This window comes from Monodon monoceros, unplaced genomic scaffold, assembly GCF_005190385.1.
Source record: "Monodon monoceros isolate NGI ecotype Baffin Bay Population unplaced genomic scaffold, NGI_Narwhal_1 Super_Scaffold_21, whole genome shotgun sequence".
Lineage (NCBI taxonomy): Eukaryota > Metazoa > Chordata > Mammalia > Artiodactyla > Monodontidae > Monodon > Monodon monoceros.
In genome coordinates this window covers 134064924-134082765 of record NW_021703778.1, presented here as the reverse complement: position 1 = coordinate 134082765, position 17842 = coordinate 134064924, and the positions used below count along the sequence as shown (strand labels likewise).

At 35.9% G+C, this 17842-nt stretch overlaps 1 protein-coding gene across 2 annotated transcripts in view; it reads right to left on the bottom strand.

Moving 5' to 3' along the window:
* MNAT1 (MNAT1 component of CDK activating kinase) overlaps window positions 1-17842 on the bottom strand; it is a 210983-nt gene that overhangs the window by 145530 nt on the left and 47611 nt on the right. For both annotated transcript variants that reach the window (XR_003795844.1, XM_029237486.1), the window contains exons 3-4: window positions 17373-17446; window positions 7118-7221 (exon numbers count right to left, since the gene is read on the bottom strand). Coding sequence is in view for 1 of the 2 variants with exons in the window: in XM_029237486.1 (XP_029093319.1) it covers window positions 7118-7221; window positions 17373-17446 (178 nt within the window). In the remaining variant the exon portion in view is untranslated. The remainder of the gene's footprint in view (window positions 1-7117; window positions 7222-17372; window positions 17447-17842) is intronic.

The following is a 17842-nucleotide window of genomic DNA, read 5'->3' as shown; positions in this document are numbered from 1 at the left end:
AAGCTCTAGATAAAGCTGGAGAGGCAAGCAGACGGCAGATCATGGAAAGTCGACCATACCATACAAAGGGATGCATTTATGCCATACTAAGGCAACTGGGAAGACATTAGAGTTTGGAAAGATGACTAGAAGCAGTGAAGAATACATATCAATGGGGTTCAAGACTGAAGACAGGAAGACTAGTTAGAAGAATATTTCAATAACTCAAGTAAGAAATAATGAGGACCCTAAGTAAGGTAACAATAATATAATTAGAGGAGGAACCAGGTTTGAAAGGTCATAAGGAAAGACTATCAACAATATATGAAGACTGACCAGATATGGCTAGAACACTTAGATAAAGAATGTAATAGGAGAAATAGGTGGGAGAGTGAAGATTAAAAGGTTCAATTATGGGGGCTTCCCTGTGGCGCAGTGGTTGAGAGTCCGCCTGCCGATGCAGGGGACACAGGTTCGTGCCCCGGTCCAGGAAGATCCCACATGCCGCGGAGCAGCTGGGCCCGTGAGCCATGGCCGCTGAGCCTGTGCGTCCGGAGCCTATGCTCCGCAAAGGGAGAGGCCACAACAGTGAGAGGCCTGCGTACCACAAAAAAAAAAAAAAAAAAAAGGAAAAGAAAAAAAATACATTCAATTATGATGAACGTAGATGCAAAAATCCTCAACAAAATATTAGCAAACCAAATTCAACAATACATTAAAAGGATTATATAACATAATCATGTGGAATTTATCCCAGGGGTGCAAGGATGGTTAAACATCCACAAATCAATCAATGTGATACACCACATTTACAAATTGAAAAATAAAAAGCATATGGTCATCTCAATAGATGCAAAAAGGTCTTCTGATAAAATTCAACATTGATTTATGATAAAAACTCTAAACAAGTAGGCACAGAGAACATAATTCAACATAATGAAGGCCAAATATGACAAGCCCACGACTAATATCATACTCAACAGTGAAAAGCTGAAAGCATTTCCTCTGAGATCAGGAACAAGACAAGGATGCCCACTCTTGCCACTTTCATTTATAACATAGTACCACAAGTCCTAGCCACAGCAATCAGACAAAAAAAGAAATAAAAGGAATTCAGATTAGAAAGGAAGAAGAAAAACTGTCACTGTTTACAGATGGCATGATACTGTATATAGAAAATCCTAAAGATGCCAACAAAATACCTATTAGAACTCATCAATGAATTCAGTAAACTTGCAGGATACAAAATTAGTATATAGAAATCTGTTGCATTTCTATACACTAACAACAAACTATCAGAAAGATAAATTAATCTCATTTACATCTGTATCAAAACAAATAAAATACCTAGGAATTCATCTAACTAAGGAGGTAAAAGACCTGTACAGAGAACACTATAATACACTGACAAAAGAAACTGAAGACAAGACAAATGGAAAGATATACCGTGCTCATGGGTTGGAAGAATTAATATTGTTAAAATGGCCATACTACCCCAAGGCAATCTACAGATTCAATGCAATCCCTATCAAAATACCAATGGCATTTTTCACAGAACTAGAACAAATAATTCTTTTTGTGTATGGCAACACAAAAGACCCCAAGTAGCCAAAACAATCATGAGAAAGAAGAACAAAGCTGGAGGTATCACACTCCCTGATTTCAAACTATAATACCAAGCCAAGTCTTCAAAAAAATATGGTACTGGTACAAAAACAAAGATCAATGGAACAGAATAGAGAGCCCAGAAATAAACCCACACTTATATGGGAAATTAATCTATGACAAAGGAGGCAAGAATATATAATGAGGAAAAGACAGCCTCTTCGATAAATGGTTTTGCAAAAACTGGACAGCTACATGCAAAAGAATTAAACTGGACTACTTTCTCATACCATATACAAAAATAAACTCCAAAGGGACTGAAGACTTAAATGTAAGTCCTGACACCATAAAACTCTTAGAAGAAAACACTGGTAGTATGGTCTTTAACGTCAGTCTTAGCAAACTATAAATCTGGTAAGAGGTTAATATCCAAAATATACAAAGAATTCATAGAGCTCAACATCAAAAAACAACCAACCTGGGACTTCCCCAGTGGTGCAGTGGTTAAGAATCCGCCTGCCAATGCAGGGGACACAAGTTCAATCCCTGGTCCAGGAAGATCCCACATGCCGCAGAGCAACTAAGCCCGTACACCATAACTACTGAGCTGTGCTCTAGAGCCTGCGAGCCACCACTACTGAGCCCACGTGCTGCAACTACTGAAGCCCACGTGCTGCAACTACTGAAGCCCACGTGCCTAGATCCCGTGCTCCACAACAAGAGAAGCCACTGCTATAAGAAGCTCGCGCACCGTAATGAAGTAGCCCCCCCTCACCGCAACTAGAGAAAGCCCGCGCAGCAACAAAGACACAACGCAGCCCAAGAAAACAATAATAAATAATCTTTTAAAAACAAACAAACAACCTGATTAAAAAATGGGCAAAGAACCTGAATAGACTTTTTTCCAGAGGAGACATACAGATGGCCAAAAGGCACAGGAAAAGATGCTCAACATCACTAATCATCAGGGAAATGCAAATCAAAACCACAATGAGATATCACCTCACACCTGTCAGAATGGCTACAATCAAAAAGAAAACAAATAACAAATGCTGTCAAGGATGTGGAGAAAAGGGGACCCTAGCGCACTCTTGGTGGGAATGTAAATTAGTGCAGACACTATGGAAAACAATAAGCTTCCTCAAAAAATTAGAAACAGAACTACCATACAATCCAGCAAATCTGGGTACTTATCCAAAGAAAATAAAAACACTAATTTGAAAAGATATATGCATCCCAATGTTCATTTATGCATTATTTACAATAGCCAAGATAATGGAAGCACCTTAAGTACCCATCAATAATAGAAGCATGGATAAAAAAAGATGTGAGATATAGATATATAGAGAGAGATATATATACATATATACAATCAAATATTACTCAGCCATAAAAAAAGAATGAAATCTTGCCATTTGGATTAACCTAGATGGTATTATGTTAAGTTAAATTGGTCAGACAGAGAAAGACAAATACTGTATGATTTCACTTACTTTGGAATCTAAAAAACAAAACCAGTGAACAAAAACAGCAAAACAGAGTCACAGATACAGAGAACAAACAGGTGGTTGCCAGAGGGGAGGGGGGATGAGGAATGAGAGAAATAGGTGAGGAAGATCAAGAGGTACAAAATTCCAGTTACAAAATAAATAAGTCACAGGTATGAAATATACAGTGTGGGAGAATACAGTCAACAGGAATGCAGTACCTTTGTATCATGATGGTAACCATACAATCAAAATGGTAACTTGACTTATCATGGTGATCATTTTGAAATGTATAGAAATATCCAATCACTATGTTGTGCACCAGGAACTAAAACAATGTTGTAGGTCAATTATACTACAAAAACGAACGAACAAATCACTGAAAAAGAGATCAGATTTGTGATTACCAGAAGCAGGGGCTAGGCGGAGGAGGAATTGGATAAAGGTAGTCAAAAGGTACCAACTTCCAGTTATAAGATTAGCTAGGGATGCAATGTACAACATGATAAATATAATAGACACTGCTGCATATATGAAAGTTCTTAAGAGAGTAAATCCTAAGAGTTCTCACCATAAGGAAAAAATTTTTTTCTTTTATTTTGTATCTATATGATGATGGATGTTTACTAAACTTATTGTGATAATCATTTCATGAGATATATAAGTAAAATCATTATGCTGTATACCTTAAACTTACATAGTGCCATATGTCAATTATGTACAGCTCAATAAAACTGGAAGGAAAAAAAAATTCAGTTCTGGAATGCTGAATCACAAATGCCTTTAATGCATCCAGAAAAAATGTCGATTAACCAATTACAGATATATGGACGTATCACATATAATTCTTGGAGCTCAGGAGGAAAACAATGGGCTGCAGAAACACTTGAGAGTAATCAATGTAAAGGATTAACTCTTAAAGAGAAGCACCGAGAGGAATCCAAGTGTTTAAGAAACAGAAAGGAAAGAGAAGCCTCTTAGAAGGATGAAAGAGGAAGGTGAGAGCAGCAGGATGCAGAGAATGGAGTGGCCCCACAGAAGTCAAGGAAGAGTTTCACCATCAAGGGAGAAGGCTGCATCAAATACTGCCCTGCCTACAGACCAAACGACATTCAGACCAACAAAGAGTCTATTGGCTTTGTCAATGAGAAACTGGTAGCCTCAATTTTCTCACTGTATTTAAGTATTTTGAAAATAGAAAGCCTCAATAAATATCGGTTGGCTAGCTAGCTGATTGAATAACTGGGAAGATAGCTGTCATTAAAAATCAAACATTGGGGGCACAAAGAAGGTATTGGACTGGGAGAAGGGAAGCAGGCTGAAAGACTAGAAGGTCTCTGTTTTCTCCCCATTAATGGCACCACCTTACCCAATCAACCTTTACCTCCCACTTCTAATCCATCATTAGGACTTGCTATTTCAAACTCAAAACATTTCTCGAATTCATCCCTACCTCTCCATTCCTTGTTTAAGTCACCTCTGAACTCGCCTACAAGACTGCAATAACCTCCCATTGGCCTCCTAAACTCCAGGTTTGATCCTCTCAAATTCAACCTCCACAAAAGCAATAAATCTATTCTAATAAGGACAATACTTTATTAACACTTTGCTTAATACCCTTCAATGACAATCATTAACAGCTAGGTTTCTATAACATTACTCTAAGGAATCCTGGGAATTCCCTAATAAGATGTCTAAGGTACACTACAGAAGAGACTGAGCAGACGGGAATTCAAGCCTATTCGTCCTCCCGCTGTTGATTCAACAAACGTATTCAGAGTAAGGTTTCATTTGAAGAAAAGGTTCACCTGCTAAAACATACAAACAACTGGTCAATATAAGCCCAAATTACTTCTCACAATACATAAGGCCTTATGTTACCTAGGCTCTTTCTACTTCAGTTTCAACTCTCTATTGAACTTGGCAATATAGAACTACTTACAATTCTCAGCGCTCTCTGTGATTATCCATGCCGTCTTGCCTTTGCTCATGATTTCTTTCTGCCTGGAATGTCTTTGTGCAGCTTCCCAACCCACCCCCTTCCTGTCTTCTACAACTTGGTAACTTCTACTTGTTCTTCAAAGCTCCATTCAGGCATTATCTCACCTGGAATGCCTTTCCCAATCTTCCTAGAACAGATTAGGTATCCCTCTTCTGTATTCCTGTAATAGCAAGCACACAGAACTCTCCATGTGCCTATGTCATTGTACTGAAATTACCTGGTCCCTACAGAACCACGGTTCTTATTCATCTTTGTATACTATGTGTTTAGCAGACGTTCAACAAATGCTTATTGAACTAAAGTTTTTTTTGCTAAGTTGATAGACATTCTATGCAGCAATCTCTGCTGCTCATGAGAATCCAGAAAACGGAAGATAAAAATTAAGCTAATCTTCACTAAGAGTCTATTTCAAGATTAGTTCACCTTTATTCAGTTTCTCCATGCTCACAATTGATGCTAGGTGCCAACTCCATGAGACAAATAAGATCACGTTAGCAGACAACTCAGTAATAGTTTCTCTATGTCAGAAATGGGTCATTTCATGTACCTAATCATGCAAGAGATTGCTTTTTTTTTTCCTTTTTGACACAATTCTGATCGTTTTGGAACAGTAAGACTTCAACTTTCACAAAGACATTAAAGGCAAGTTGCTACCTCAGGTTTGCAAAAAGACATCAGTCATATAGTCCACACTCCTTGGGCCACTTGAGAACTGTCTCTACCCAATGATACCATAGTTACTGATATATGTTAATTTGCACCATCTTAAAAAATGGTCCTATGTCTGTATTTATGCCAAAAACAAATAGAGATAGTAAGTATCACTAATAGATAAAATGCTCAGCACAGAATGACCAATTAATAAATGATAATGAATTACTGACCAAAATCCTTTGTTATAATAGATCCAGGTGCTAAACGTTAATATGAAGAATAAATGCAGTCACTGTAACATGCATTACATAAAATACAAGTTGATGCTTGTACAACACAGGGGGTTAGGGGCGCTGACCCTTTGCACAATTGAAAATCTGTGTATAATTTATAGTCTGCCCTCCTTATCAGTGGTTCCCTCTGTATCTGCAGTTCTGCATCCAAGGATTCAACCAACTTCTCATCGTGTGGTACTGTAGCATTTACTATTGAAAATAATCCAGGTGTTAAGTGGACCCGCGCAGTTCAAACTTGTGTTGTTCAAGGGTCAACTGTATTCAATAACCTATCATTATAAAGTTTTCAAATAATTAGAAATTCCTACTTTAAAATAATATAACCAGCCTAAAATTAGATTATTCTTTCAACACTCAATATTATTTGCTACTTTAAAATGATAAATGAAAAAAGCACTCACTTGAAAAGAACCTTATTAATTTAAACAGAGCTAATGCAACAAGTTACCTGGGCATACCTATTTTGCATGTATCTTCTGATGTACCCAGAGAAGGCTACTGAGCAAAGAGAGTAATTTTTATGGCACACTGATGCTTTCAGAAATGAGACACCTTTCTAAGGAAGCCAGGCTGGATATGAATGGAATAGAATGTCAATTCCTTGAGAGTTTTATTGCAGGAAAGAAGTGCCTAAATGAAACACTTAAAGACTATAAAAAGGAAGTCCTTCTAAGTACAAGATGAAAATACAAGCTATGTAATCCAAATATATCTATATCATTTTTACCAATGATTACAAATTCCTGATACAGTACCTCAAAAACAATTACCTCTGCTTTCTCCCCCAAAACTAGAAAGCCAAGTTGTACTGAAGAAATGATAGCTAAATTGTGTAAGTTAATTAAATCTTTGCATGTCTATAATTATTTTTCCTTTACAGGATATATTTTAACAATGCCATCAAAACTGTCTTTGCTATAGTAATGTGTGCCTCGTACCTATATGCCTATATACATATATTAGTATTTCTGGCATTAATTTCAGCTAAAGTCTTTGTAAATATAACTAGTTTTAGAGAAAGATAGCTTTTTAAAGGATCATGTGGAAGCATTCATCTCTAATACAAAAGAAGAAGAAAATACTTAGCAACCAACCAGCTTTAACTTATTTTTCTGAATGACATCTTTGTTTTCCTTTTGGTATATCTCCATTTTCTTTTTGGTGTTGTCCAAATCCACATTGTTGGTCAAGTTGAAAACTGCATCAGAAAAGAAACACTGACATGAAATACAGTTTTAACATAAATCTTGAGAAGATAATAAAAACCAAATATTCATCACAGTGATTTCTTAATTCATCAGGTTGACAGTCTTTATAGCTTAAGAAACTAGCTCTAGTTCAGCAACTATGTTTTCTGAACCAAATATAAGGAGAGACTGTCAGACTATCACACAGACTATCTAAAGATCTGAATCACCTCAAAAAACCTAAGATACGTGCTTGCCATAATCACACTGGATTTGATTTTTATAGTGCCCATTTTAACTGTAAAAGTATAAAAAAGATTGCTTAAGTTTTTAAATAAAAAGAGTTAAGTCTGGGACCTACTATACTAGTCAGAATCAATACTGAAAAGAATCTATGTGCCAGAAACAGAAAAATTATCCAAAGGAATAAAAAAATATTATCAAACTAGAACAGGTTTTATTCTGATCCTCAACATGGCTAGACACAAGCTTGAATCATTTACCATATAGTCTAGATCTGGGAAACTATGAAATACATGAGTCAAAAATTAACAAGGAAGGTAAAGGAAAATCTGGCACCAAAACTTAAGACTGAAATAATTTAGTAAGAGAAGCCACTGAGATATGTTCAGATAGGTGATAAACTTTCAGTGACTTAGAACGATCTTTTTATAATTCCAACTCAAAATAATTTTAATTATAAATGCCTTACTCCCTTCTAAGTTTACATATGTAAATAAAAAGGTTATTATAATACTCTGAACCAAAAAAACTATTTTAGTATATATAAATTCATATTTTGAAGTACTGCCCCACTGCCCTACCCCTTTCAGTGTTTGTATCAGCCCGTCTAAAGAAGGATCATCATCGTTGTCTCTCCTGTTCCATAATTCAATCCAGACTTCCCTTGGATTCCTCATAATGTTTGTGCATCCATTATTAGCCCTTCTATCCCTTCTCCAATTACTTACCACTGCTTCCTCCAGCTTGACCTATAAACAGGTTTGATCTACCCTAAATAACTCTGCTTTACTCCATGTTTCTACAGATTCCTTCCCCATCTCACTCCTTCATTTAACTAATAACCATCTCAAATAGTTCCTAGATTTTTGCATTAGGTCTGTAAGAGTTGAAAAGTAATATTGGAAGCCCAACAGAGGGTTATCTGTTTTGTTGAGTAAGGCCATTAAACATACTCAAAAGACCAATCTGATCCATAATTTAATTTTTATCTCTTCAAAGGACCAACTTATTTCAGAACATCAATTTATCATAATCATTGTTGAAAATCCAGGCTTATTTAAGTATGTAGAAAAAAAAGAAGCAATTCTCAATTCTATTACATGCAATTTTAAAACTCTGGGAGAAGTGAGAGAAAATGAGAAACAACAGCCCTCTAGCTATTGCTCCAGCTTTTTTAATCACAAAGTAGAAAAGAAAATAATAATGGTGGTAAACCAGGGAATCTGTCTAGGATGCAACATAGGGCATTCCCTATAAATCACACTTTGGCCCCAACACAAAATAGTCAGAGAAAGAAGTTCTGAACTAGCAACAGCCCTCAGAAAGACAACTGTGATCCATTCTGATTGCACTATCCTTGCCAACCACTCACAATTTACTCCTTGCATTTAACAGCCATCCACTGAGCCACCAAATCCAAAAATCTTTCACAACCTCTACCACCCTCAACATCTATGCCCACTTAACAATTTTGATCACTTTTTTTTCCTCAGCATGTCCTTCCCGTGACTAATTTGTTAATATTTTCTCCTGATCTCCTTCCTACTACTACAACTACCCATTCTTGTTTCCATCTCTGCCTCATCTTGCTCTCTAGGTACACTGCATGATTCTGACTTTTGCCCTCCTTCCTCCCTCTATGTTCCTTGGGTAATCTCATAACTTGCCACAGTTTCAAGCAAAGAAATGCCAGGAAAAGCTGATACCATCTCAAAGTACAATTTAGAAAACCCAGCACATAAACATCTCCAAATTTACTCCTCCTTGTAAATTCTTTACCCGTTAATGATATGACTATCATGCTAAGACACCAGGATTTAACATCTCATTCATGTGACCCACTGTCCTTTGCACTCCATAAGCACCAGCTGCAAAATACTACAGATTCTACCACCAAAATCTCTTTAAAACTGCCCTTATTTTCAATGTACCTGCCAGTACTCCAAGCCAGGATCTTATTTCTCCCTGGATAATTTAATCTCTGACTTAACTTCCTGTCTCCAGAATCTTTGCATCTTTCCCTATTCCCTAACCCCATCCGTAGTATACAATGCTGCAAGACTAATATTTCTGAAGCACACCTCAAATCACCTTCCACCTCTACCATCCTATAGTCCTCTCTCATCCCGTCTGCCTTCCCCCTTTTACTAGGAAAAAAAAAAAATCAAACACTTTTAGAATTCAGAGCCCTTCCTAATTTGGCTATAACTAGTTTTATCTCCCCTCAATAAAGACCCATCTTGAAACTAGACAGGTGTGCATTTCCCAAATGTTCCCCACATTTCCTGGTCCAGTTCCTTTGATCATACCATTGCCCAGAATGCCTGATCCCCCTTTCTTATTTTTGAAAATATACCCAATCTTCAAATGTCTACCCAAATACTATCTTTTCCATGAAGTTCTCCCTGGTTCCCCTAACTAGAAATAACTTCCTTCTCTTATAAAGTGGAAAAATTATTCACAGCTCATATAAAAATCTCTCTCTACTTTACATGATATGTATACACATACACAGCATTCTTTACTTTGCACTTCATCATATTTTCTATAATCTCTGTATCATCACTTCTCCATTCACAATGCCTTGAAAAAAATCCAGTCTTACATTACTTTTCCCTCTCTGCTTTGAGAGTTTTGCAGATTCCTCAGAGCCTCTTCAAGAACCAAGGGAAAGAGAGATTGAGCAATCCAACCAAAGTAGTTTTCCTTCATTTGTCTTCTTGAAGTGATCTCCTTCTCAAAACTCTGCTTGATGTAAAACAACTATACCCCAATTAAAAAAAAAAAAAAAAACCTCTATAGCGCGTGTATGTGGGCACGCGCATGTGGATCTATGAAACATCTCAAGGATCTATCTATAAAACACGTATGATAGGCACTACATCTAGCATTTGACCTAATTATATCACTTAATCCTCCTGATAATCTTATGAGATATGTGAGGTACTACTGTCATTTACACTTTACAGATAAGGTTTAAAGATATTAAATAACTACGTCCAAGGTATAGTAAATGTTGGAAACAGGATTTTAACCTAGGCTGATTCCAAAGCCTGAAATTTTTTTTTAATTTCTATTGGAGTACAGTTGATTCACAGCGTTGTGTTCCAAAGCGTGAACTTTTGTCTACAATGCTAGTTTTATTGCTTCTCTCTATGCCTGAAGACCACTGCTAGCCCAGTTCAGCTATTTCTCTGCATCTGTACAGGCCACACTTTCCTATTTCCATACCTGTGAGCAAACTGCTCCCACAGGGCCCATCTTAGTACCAGCCTCAACCCAGAACAACTGTGAATATCTGTATCTGGCTACCCTTCTATATCCAGCTTAATCAGCAGCTCTTCCTCATAACTCACTTTGCAGGTGCAAATCCTCTCCATCCTCCATCCCTGAATGCTATAACTCACTTTGCAGTTAGAAATCCCCTACATCTCTCCACCCCTGAATGCTCACAACAGATTACGTAATATCATTCTGGTGGTATTTATCCACTTTCTACCCTGTATAATTATTTTCAATGTGCCTATCTATTTGACCTAATAGAGTGGTCCTTGAGGGCAGATTCTAGGACTGATTCTGCTTTATCACTCCCAGCATTTAAATAAAAAACTTTCACTATACACCCATTAGAATGGGCAAAAACCAACACATGATGACACCAAATACTGGCAAGGATGTGAGCAACAGGAACTCTCATACACTGCAGTGGGAATGCAAAATGGCCCAGCACTTTGGAAAACAGTCTGACAGTTTCTTACAAAACGAAAGATACTCTTATCATACAATCCAGCAACTGCCCTCCTTGGTATTTATCGAAAGGAGTTAAAAACCATGTCCACACAAAAGGCTGCATACAAATGTTTACAGCAGCTTTATTCATAATTGCCAAAACATGGAAGCAATCAAGATGTCCTTCAGTAGTTTGAAAAGATAAATAAACTATAATATATCCAGACAATGGGATATTATTCAGCACCAAATAATAACAGTAATAATAATAAGCTATAAAACCATGAAAAGACATGGAGGAACCTTAAATGCATATTACTATGAGAAAGAAAACAATTTGATAAGGCTACATACTGTACGATTCCAACTATATGACACTCTGGAAAAGGCAAAAATACGGAGACAGTAAAAAGATCAGTGGTTGCCAGGGATTCGGGGGAAGGAGGGACAAACAGGCAGAACACAGAGGAATTTCTGGGTAGCAAAACTATTCTGTACAATACTATAATGGTAGATACATGCCATTATACATTTATCCAAACCCATAAAATGTACAACACCAAGAGTAAACCCTAATGTAAACTATGGACTTAGGAGATAACGATATGTCAATGTAGGTTCATTGACTGTAACAAATTTACCACTCTAGTGGGGTATGTTGATAGTGAGGGAGGTCTGTGCATGTGTGGCACAAGGGGTATACAGGAACTCTCTGTACATTCCCTTTAATTTTGCTGTGAATCTAAAACTGCTCTAAAAAATAAAGTCTATTTAAAAAACAACAGGAACTTCTCATCTGGTAAGAGCTCAAGAAATGCTTGTTGAATTATTACAAAAGGGAAAAAAAAAAATAAACCAATGCTGGGGGTGAGGGAATGGACGAAATAGGTAAAGCTGATTAAGAGGTACAAACTGCCTGCTTAAAGTAAGTCATAAGTCATAGGGATGTAATGTACATAGGGAATATAGTCAATAATACTGTAACTGCTTTCTATAGTGATGGATGAGAACCGGTCTTATTGCAGTGATCATATCGAATCACTATGTTGTATACCTGAAACTAAGACAATATTGCATGTTAATTATAACTCAATAAGAAACTAAAATAAAAAATAAATCAGGGCTTCCCTAGTGGCGCAGTGGTTGAGAGTCCGCCTGCCGATGCAGGGGACAGGGGTTCGTGCCCCGGTCCGGGAAGATCCCACATGCCACGGAGCGGCTGGGCCCGTGAGCCATGGCCGCTGAGTCTGTGCGTCCGGAGCCTGTGCTCCTCAACGGGAGAGGCCACAACAGTGAGAGGCCCGCATACCGCGCAAAAAAAAAAAGCAAAATTAAATCAATGCTAATATTTATAATTATCTTTATAAATATAGATTTAATTTAAATGAGCTTTATAATTACAGAACTGAATTATACAGAATGGCAAAGTAAGCAGGTGCAAAACTACAGGAAAAAATCTTTGTTTCTTATGGTATGAATCTACTGACAAGTAAAGGTAATCAAGTTGATATCCTATGTTGAACTCTACTAGAATGTTTACAGCAGTTTAAGAAAAAAAATTACAATTTATCAGCAAGCTAGACAATGTACTAATTTAAACTTCCCATTAAATAGAACCTAGAAACAGGAAAGTTAAAATCTAAGTGAAAACTGTCTGTTTATAGGCAATTTCCTTCTTTTATGCTTATTAAAAACTTTATGATGAATTCTAATGAAACTAAAGTAACTAATTTATTTCATTTTTTAATTGAAAAAGCAAAGGTAACAGCAATATAATAGATACAAATTATAATCATAAGTAATACAAATCTCTTCCTTTAAAAAAAAGAAAAAAAACATAAAAGTGGATTACAATTTTGAAACATTTTCAGAAGAAGCAAGTCTCATTCATGCCACAATGAATCAGGTTGGTATAATAGCCTTGAAGAAAAAGGAAAAATTTTCTGTAACAATCATTTGGCCCTTTATCTATCTGGTTACTAGTTTAGCTCAGAGGTTGACCTGCCTTTAGTCAAGTATTAAAAGCCAACAAAAAACCTACTGTATTTTCTGAAAGATTTAATGTTATTTGAGTACAATTTTGAAGTCTTTTTGACATCCAGAATTTATAATTAAAGCCCTTAGGACTTTCTCACCCTTTTAAAATAAGCATACCCTGAACCAAAAGAATGTTTATTATGAAACTAAGGACAAACCTTTGAGATAATCCCTGAGGCCAAAAGGAACAAGAATTTTTATGTTTAGATTGTCATAACCACAGAAAAGAGCCTATTATTAATGCTATAAGAAAGTTCACCTTCATGTGTGCCCCCTCTACTGTAATTTTTATGCCATTATTCGAAATTCTAATACTTTAAAATTTTTATATTCATGATATTCAAAGGATTCATAATGAAATTTATATAACAAAATGACCAATCCCCAATTTATAAATCCTCAAACACTGAGTCCTTAGCCACCCTACCAACTCTATTCCTTTCACTCTAACCATCTTCAGAATCACCCTCTTACCTTCCTTCCTTCCTTCCAAACTTCTTTAAGATCCTTCAAAATATAGCTCCAACCTACTTTTTTCTCTCATCTCCCACTATTCTACCAATCTGCATCCCATGTTCTAGACTCAGACTACTAACTACTCTGAGACTACTAAGCACTTCCATGGGCTCTGAGAGAGGAAAACCCATGTTCAAAATCTGGCTCCATTATTTACTAGCAATGTGATCTTCAGCACAATACTTAAACTCTCTGTGCCCCCTCTCCATATGCAAAACAGGGATTAAAATGCCTATCTCAAGAGTTGTGAAAATAATACTTTTGATTAACACAGAGATAGCCAATACAGATACCACAAACATCCAACTAATCTCCTTTAAAAGCATGAATAAGATACAAAGTACACAGGTACTGAAACAAGATTTTAAAAAAGATTTTTTAAAAAAAGAACGTTTTATTTATACCATAACAATCAGAACAATGACACATAACTAAGTGGTGCAGTCACACCCTAACAAAATTTAAGAGGGCTAAAACTGGTCTTACCCTCATTTCCATACTCTCTACCCAACAAAACAATGGAAAATAATGCCAGTTCTCCCACTTTTATTTTCTAGATTAACACCAGCAACTGCTCAAGGTCAGAATACTGCAATTCATCCTTGCCTGCTCTTTCTAACCTCACTTCCTACACGAAATTAGTCACTCGAATATTTTAGTTCTAAAATATCCCTTTTACCTACCTCCCTCAGTTACTACCTACTCTAAGCACTCATTATTTCTCACCCAAATTGCTGCTACAGCCCCTAAAAAATGGTTTCCCAGCCTCGAGTATCTCCTGTCAATATTCCACATCACTACCACAGTATGTGGCTGGCCACAGAATAAAATCTTACCCTTACAGTCTAGCTTACAAAGCCCTCATTAACCCAGGTCCAATCTGTTTTTCAAACCTCATTGCTAGTCATTCCCCATGTCTACCTACCTATAACAGATTACTTGCTACATTACCCAACACGCTCAACACTTTTATATCTCTGTGACTTTGTCTTTTGCTACAAATGTTCTTCCATCCTCTTTCTACCTGGTAAACCACTATTCATCTTTTAAGATCGAACTCAAATGTGTTCAAACTTTACCTCTATTTCCTAATGCTGAATTAACCGTTTTGCTATCTATATTCCTGAAACACTTTATAAATAAATGCCTACACTGCTTTCACATTAAATTATAATTACATAATTATCTCCCCCTTTAGAGTATGAACTTACTGAACACAAAGATCATATATCCTCAGCAAGTAAATAGTTCACATAGAACAATTACTATTTGCTGAACTGAGCTAAAGTTCAGAAAATAAACTATAAGTCCATGAAGCGAGGTCCCAAACTTCATCAATATTTTCAAATGCAGCAGAACTGCTCTTTGTCCAACATGATCAGGATCAGTAGTTGATTACTTAGAAAAGTCTGTTAAAGAAGGGAAACATACATACACTCTTCTTAAACACTTTATTTTAACTTAAAGCATATGCAGTAAGTGTATAGTCATTCTCTAATGTAATAACACACAGTCAAGATACAGTTTTTAATGGGAATTGTGCTTCCGTCTTGTATAAACCATACCTGTCATTTATACTGCTCAGTTTCCATCTTTTTAAAATGGACCAAGGACCTGAGAACTAGAATCCTTCTAGAGGTTTGTAATTTTTCCCAATCTTATAAACTACTTAATTAAATTAATTACAATAACAAGTACAACTGACATAAGAAGGTTTGGTTACCAGTACAACCAACTCGATATATAACTGAACTGGTGAGAGAAATACAGAGGTACAGAAATCTTCTAATGGACAAGATTCATCATGCATTCATTATGCTTCGATCATCAGTCACTACATGTTACAGAAGGACTGGGAAATATCAGTTACTCCAATGAGTCAATTAAGCGGAGTTTTGTTAAGAGAGCATCAACATAATGCAACTAAAGATAGTCCTTCATGAATATATCAATACATAATAGCAGAATCACTTTCAGATTAAATGCTCTGAGCCAGCTTTCTTATCTGGTAAAGAAAAAATGGCATATTGTAAGCCCTAATATCTGGACTTGCTCTTACCTGTCAATCTTAGCTCCCACTTCTGGACTCGATTTTACCTATGGGCCCTCAGGTTGTTCATATCTTCAAACTTCATAGCAAAAAACATGTATTTCTTAAAATCATGGCTCAACTAAAACCTTGTTCCAGAATCAAGATCCCATCTTCCCCACCTTCTTGGTCCATCAGTTTCTTTTAATTATCCTACCTGCCTGCTTGGACTTGAGACCATGTATTCAACTTGCTCTGTGACATCTATAATCTCCTTTCCCTTTATTGCCTGACCAGACTTTTGAATAACAACACGGCCTTCATAATAAATGTAAGCTAAGTGTCTTCCTGCTTGGTGTCCAACTGCCTGTCCTAAACCAAATATCTAAGTATAGTCAGATTTCTACATACCTGCACACTTGCCCATTCTTGCAGATTTGTTTTCAGTTTATCGTCTCAGTCTACATCCTAACTTTTCTACTTTGTCTTAGCACTCCGAATTCTACCATCTTTTCAGCTAAAGTTCATAGCCATTCATGGTTGCTAAGACTGCATACAAAGTACAATGAATACAATTAGAATTAAAAAGCAATGGCTCCAAGGCACTAAAAGATCCCAGAAAAAGCCTAACTTATGTCTGTACATGCTACTTGCTATGATATAATAAATGAACTTAGATATTTTAGAAAAGTTTCAATAACAGGTGAAACAAAAGATTTTCTGGGTTTTTCTTAGTTAATAAAGAAATTAAAGGAACTAGAATACTCCATTCCTCAGGAATTTGAATTTTCTAAATATTTACCATATATAAATATTTTAAAGAATGATAAATTTTATTATAATCATATTTTAAATACGAACTAATGTGAGTATAGCTTGGTTATCAGGTTTGAGAGAAGAATAAAAAGATAACTGTTTAATTCTCTTAATCTTGTTCTAATTTTCATAGTCTCTAATTTTTGTATTATTTCCAAACCTATGGTGAGTAATATTATGGCAGGTTTTTAAAAAACAACATTAATTATTTTAATTGATGTATAACAAATTCAGACTTTTTAACATCTGTGACATCTTATTAAAAAAACAGAAACAATACTTTCTTTTGATGAACGCTTCTTTTTGACTAATCACAATAGAAAGAATAAGCACTAAGATTACTCTAACTTCAGATTCTAGAATAACATTGAATAATAGAATGCCACTTCAACAGTCAACTGCTTCAAAGTATTTTCAAATTACTGCATGCACAGAAGCATAAATGATGATAAACAACATATGGCTTTAGTCACCATGGAAACCCTATTTCTTAAAAAACTGAATATTTTTTTCTTGTTTACTCTAATACATCATCAACGTATAGATGATATATACACATAGAGCCTTGCTTCCCAGCTATAAAGTAGTAGTACCTCTATTAGTCATATTTTTCCTAAGACAAAATGTTTATTACTTAAGTATGTCCTTTAAGTGCAATGCAAAATAATTAGGTAAACATCAGCTACCACAACAAAACCTGTCAGAGACTTTTATATGAGATGTTCTCCTAGGCATCTAAAAGATAAAAGCACACAGGCTGGCACACCAAAAGTATAAGCATTAAAAACATACCAATTTCTTCCACTTCTTCCAGGAAATCATTATACTCTCTTAGACTAGGAAAGTCTTCTTCCCTTTTATTGTATCTTTAAGAGAAGAAAAAAATGAACATATTCCATATCATTTGCTTTCAATAGTAACTAACTGGTTTGTTTGTTCTTACTAATTCATACATGATACATAAAAAAGGACTGCTTACAGCGTAAAACAGTTTTCTTGACACCAGGTTTGTAACTACAGCAAGAATGTTGTTCTTAAATTCTTATGACTACAGAGAAGGAGTAGAATCAGGAGATAATGGTACAACATGTAAAATCCTAAGACTTAAGGGAAAAATAAAGAAATTAGGACACTGAAGAAATGGGAAATGAGCTTAAACAAGGTCTATCATTAGAATTATGATATTGTTTACTTCTAATAAATAGAGTCACTAATTTCCAGAAAGCTAAAATTAATTAAAAAGACACCTTCCTGGGATTTCC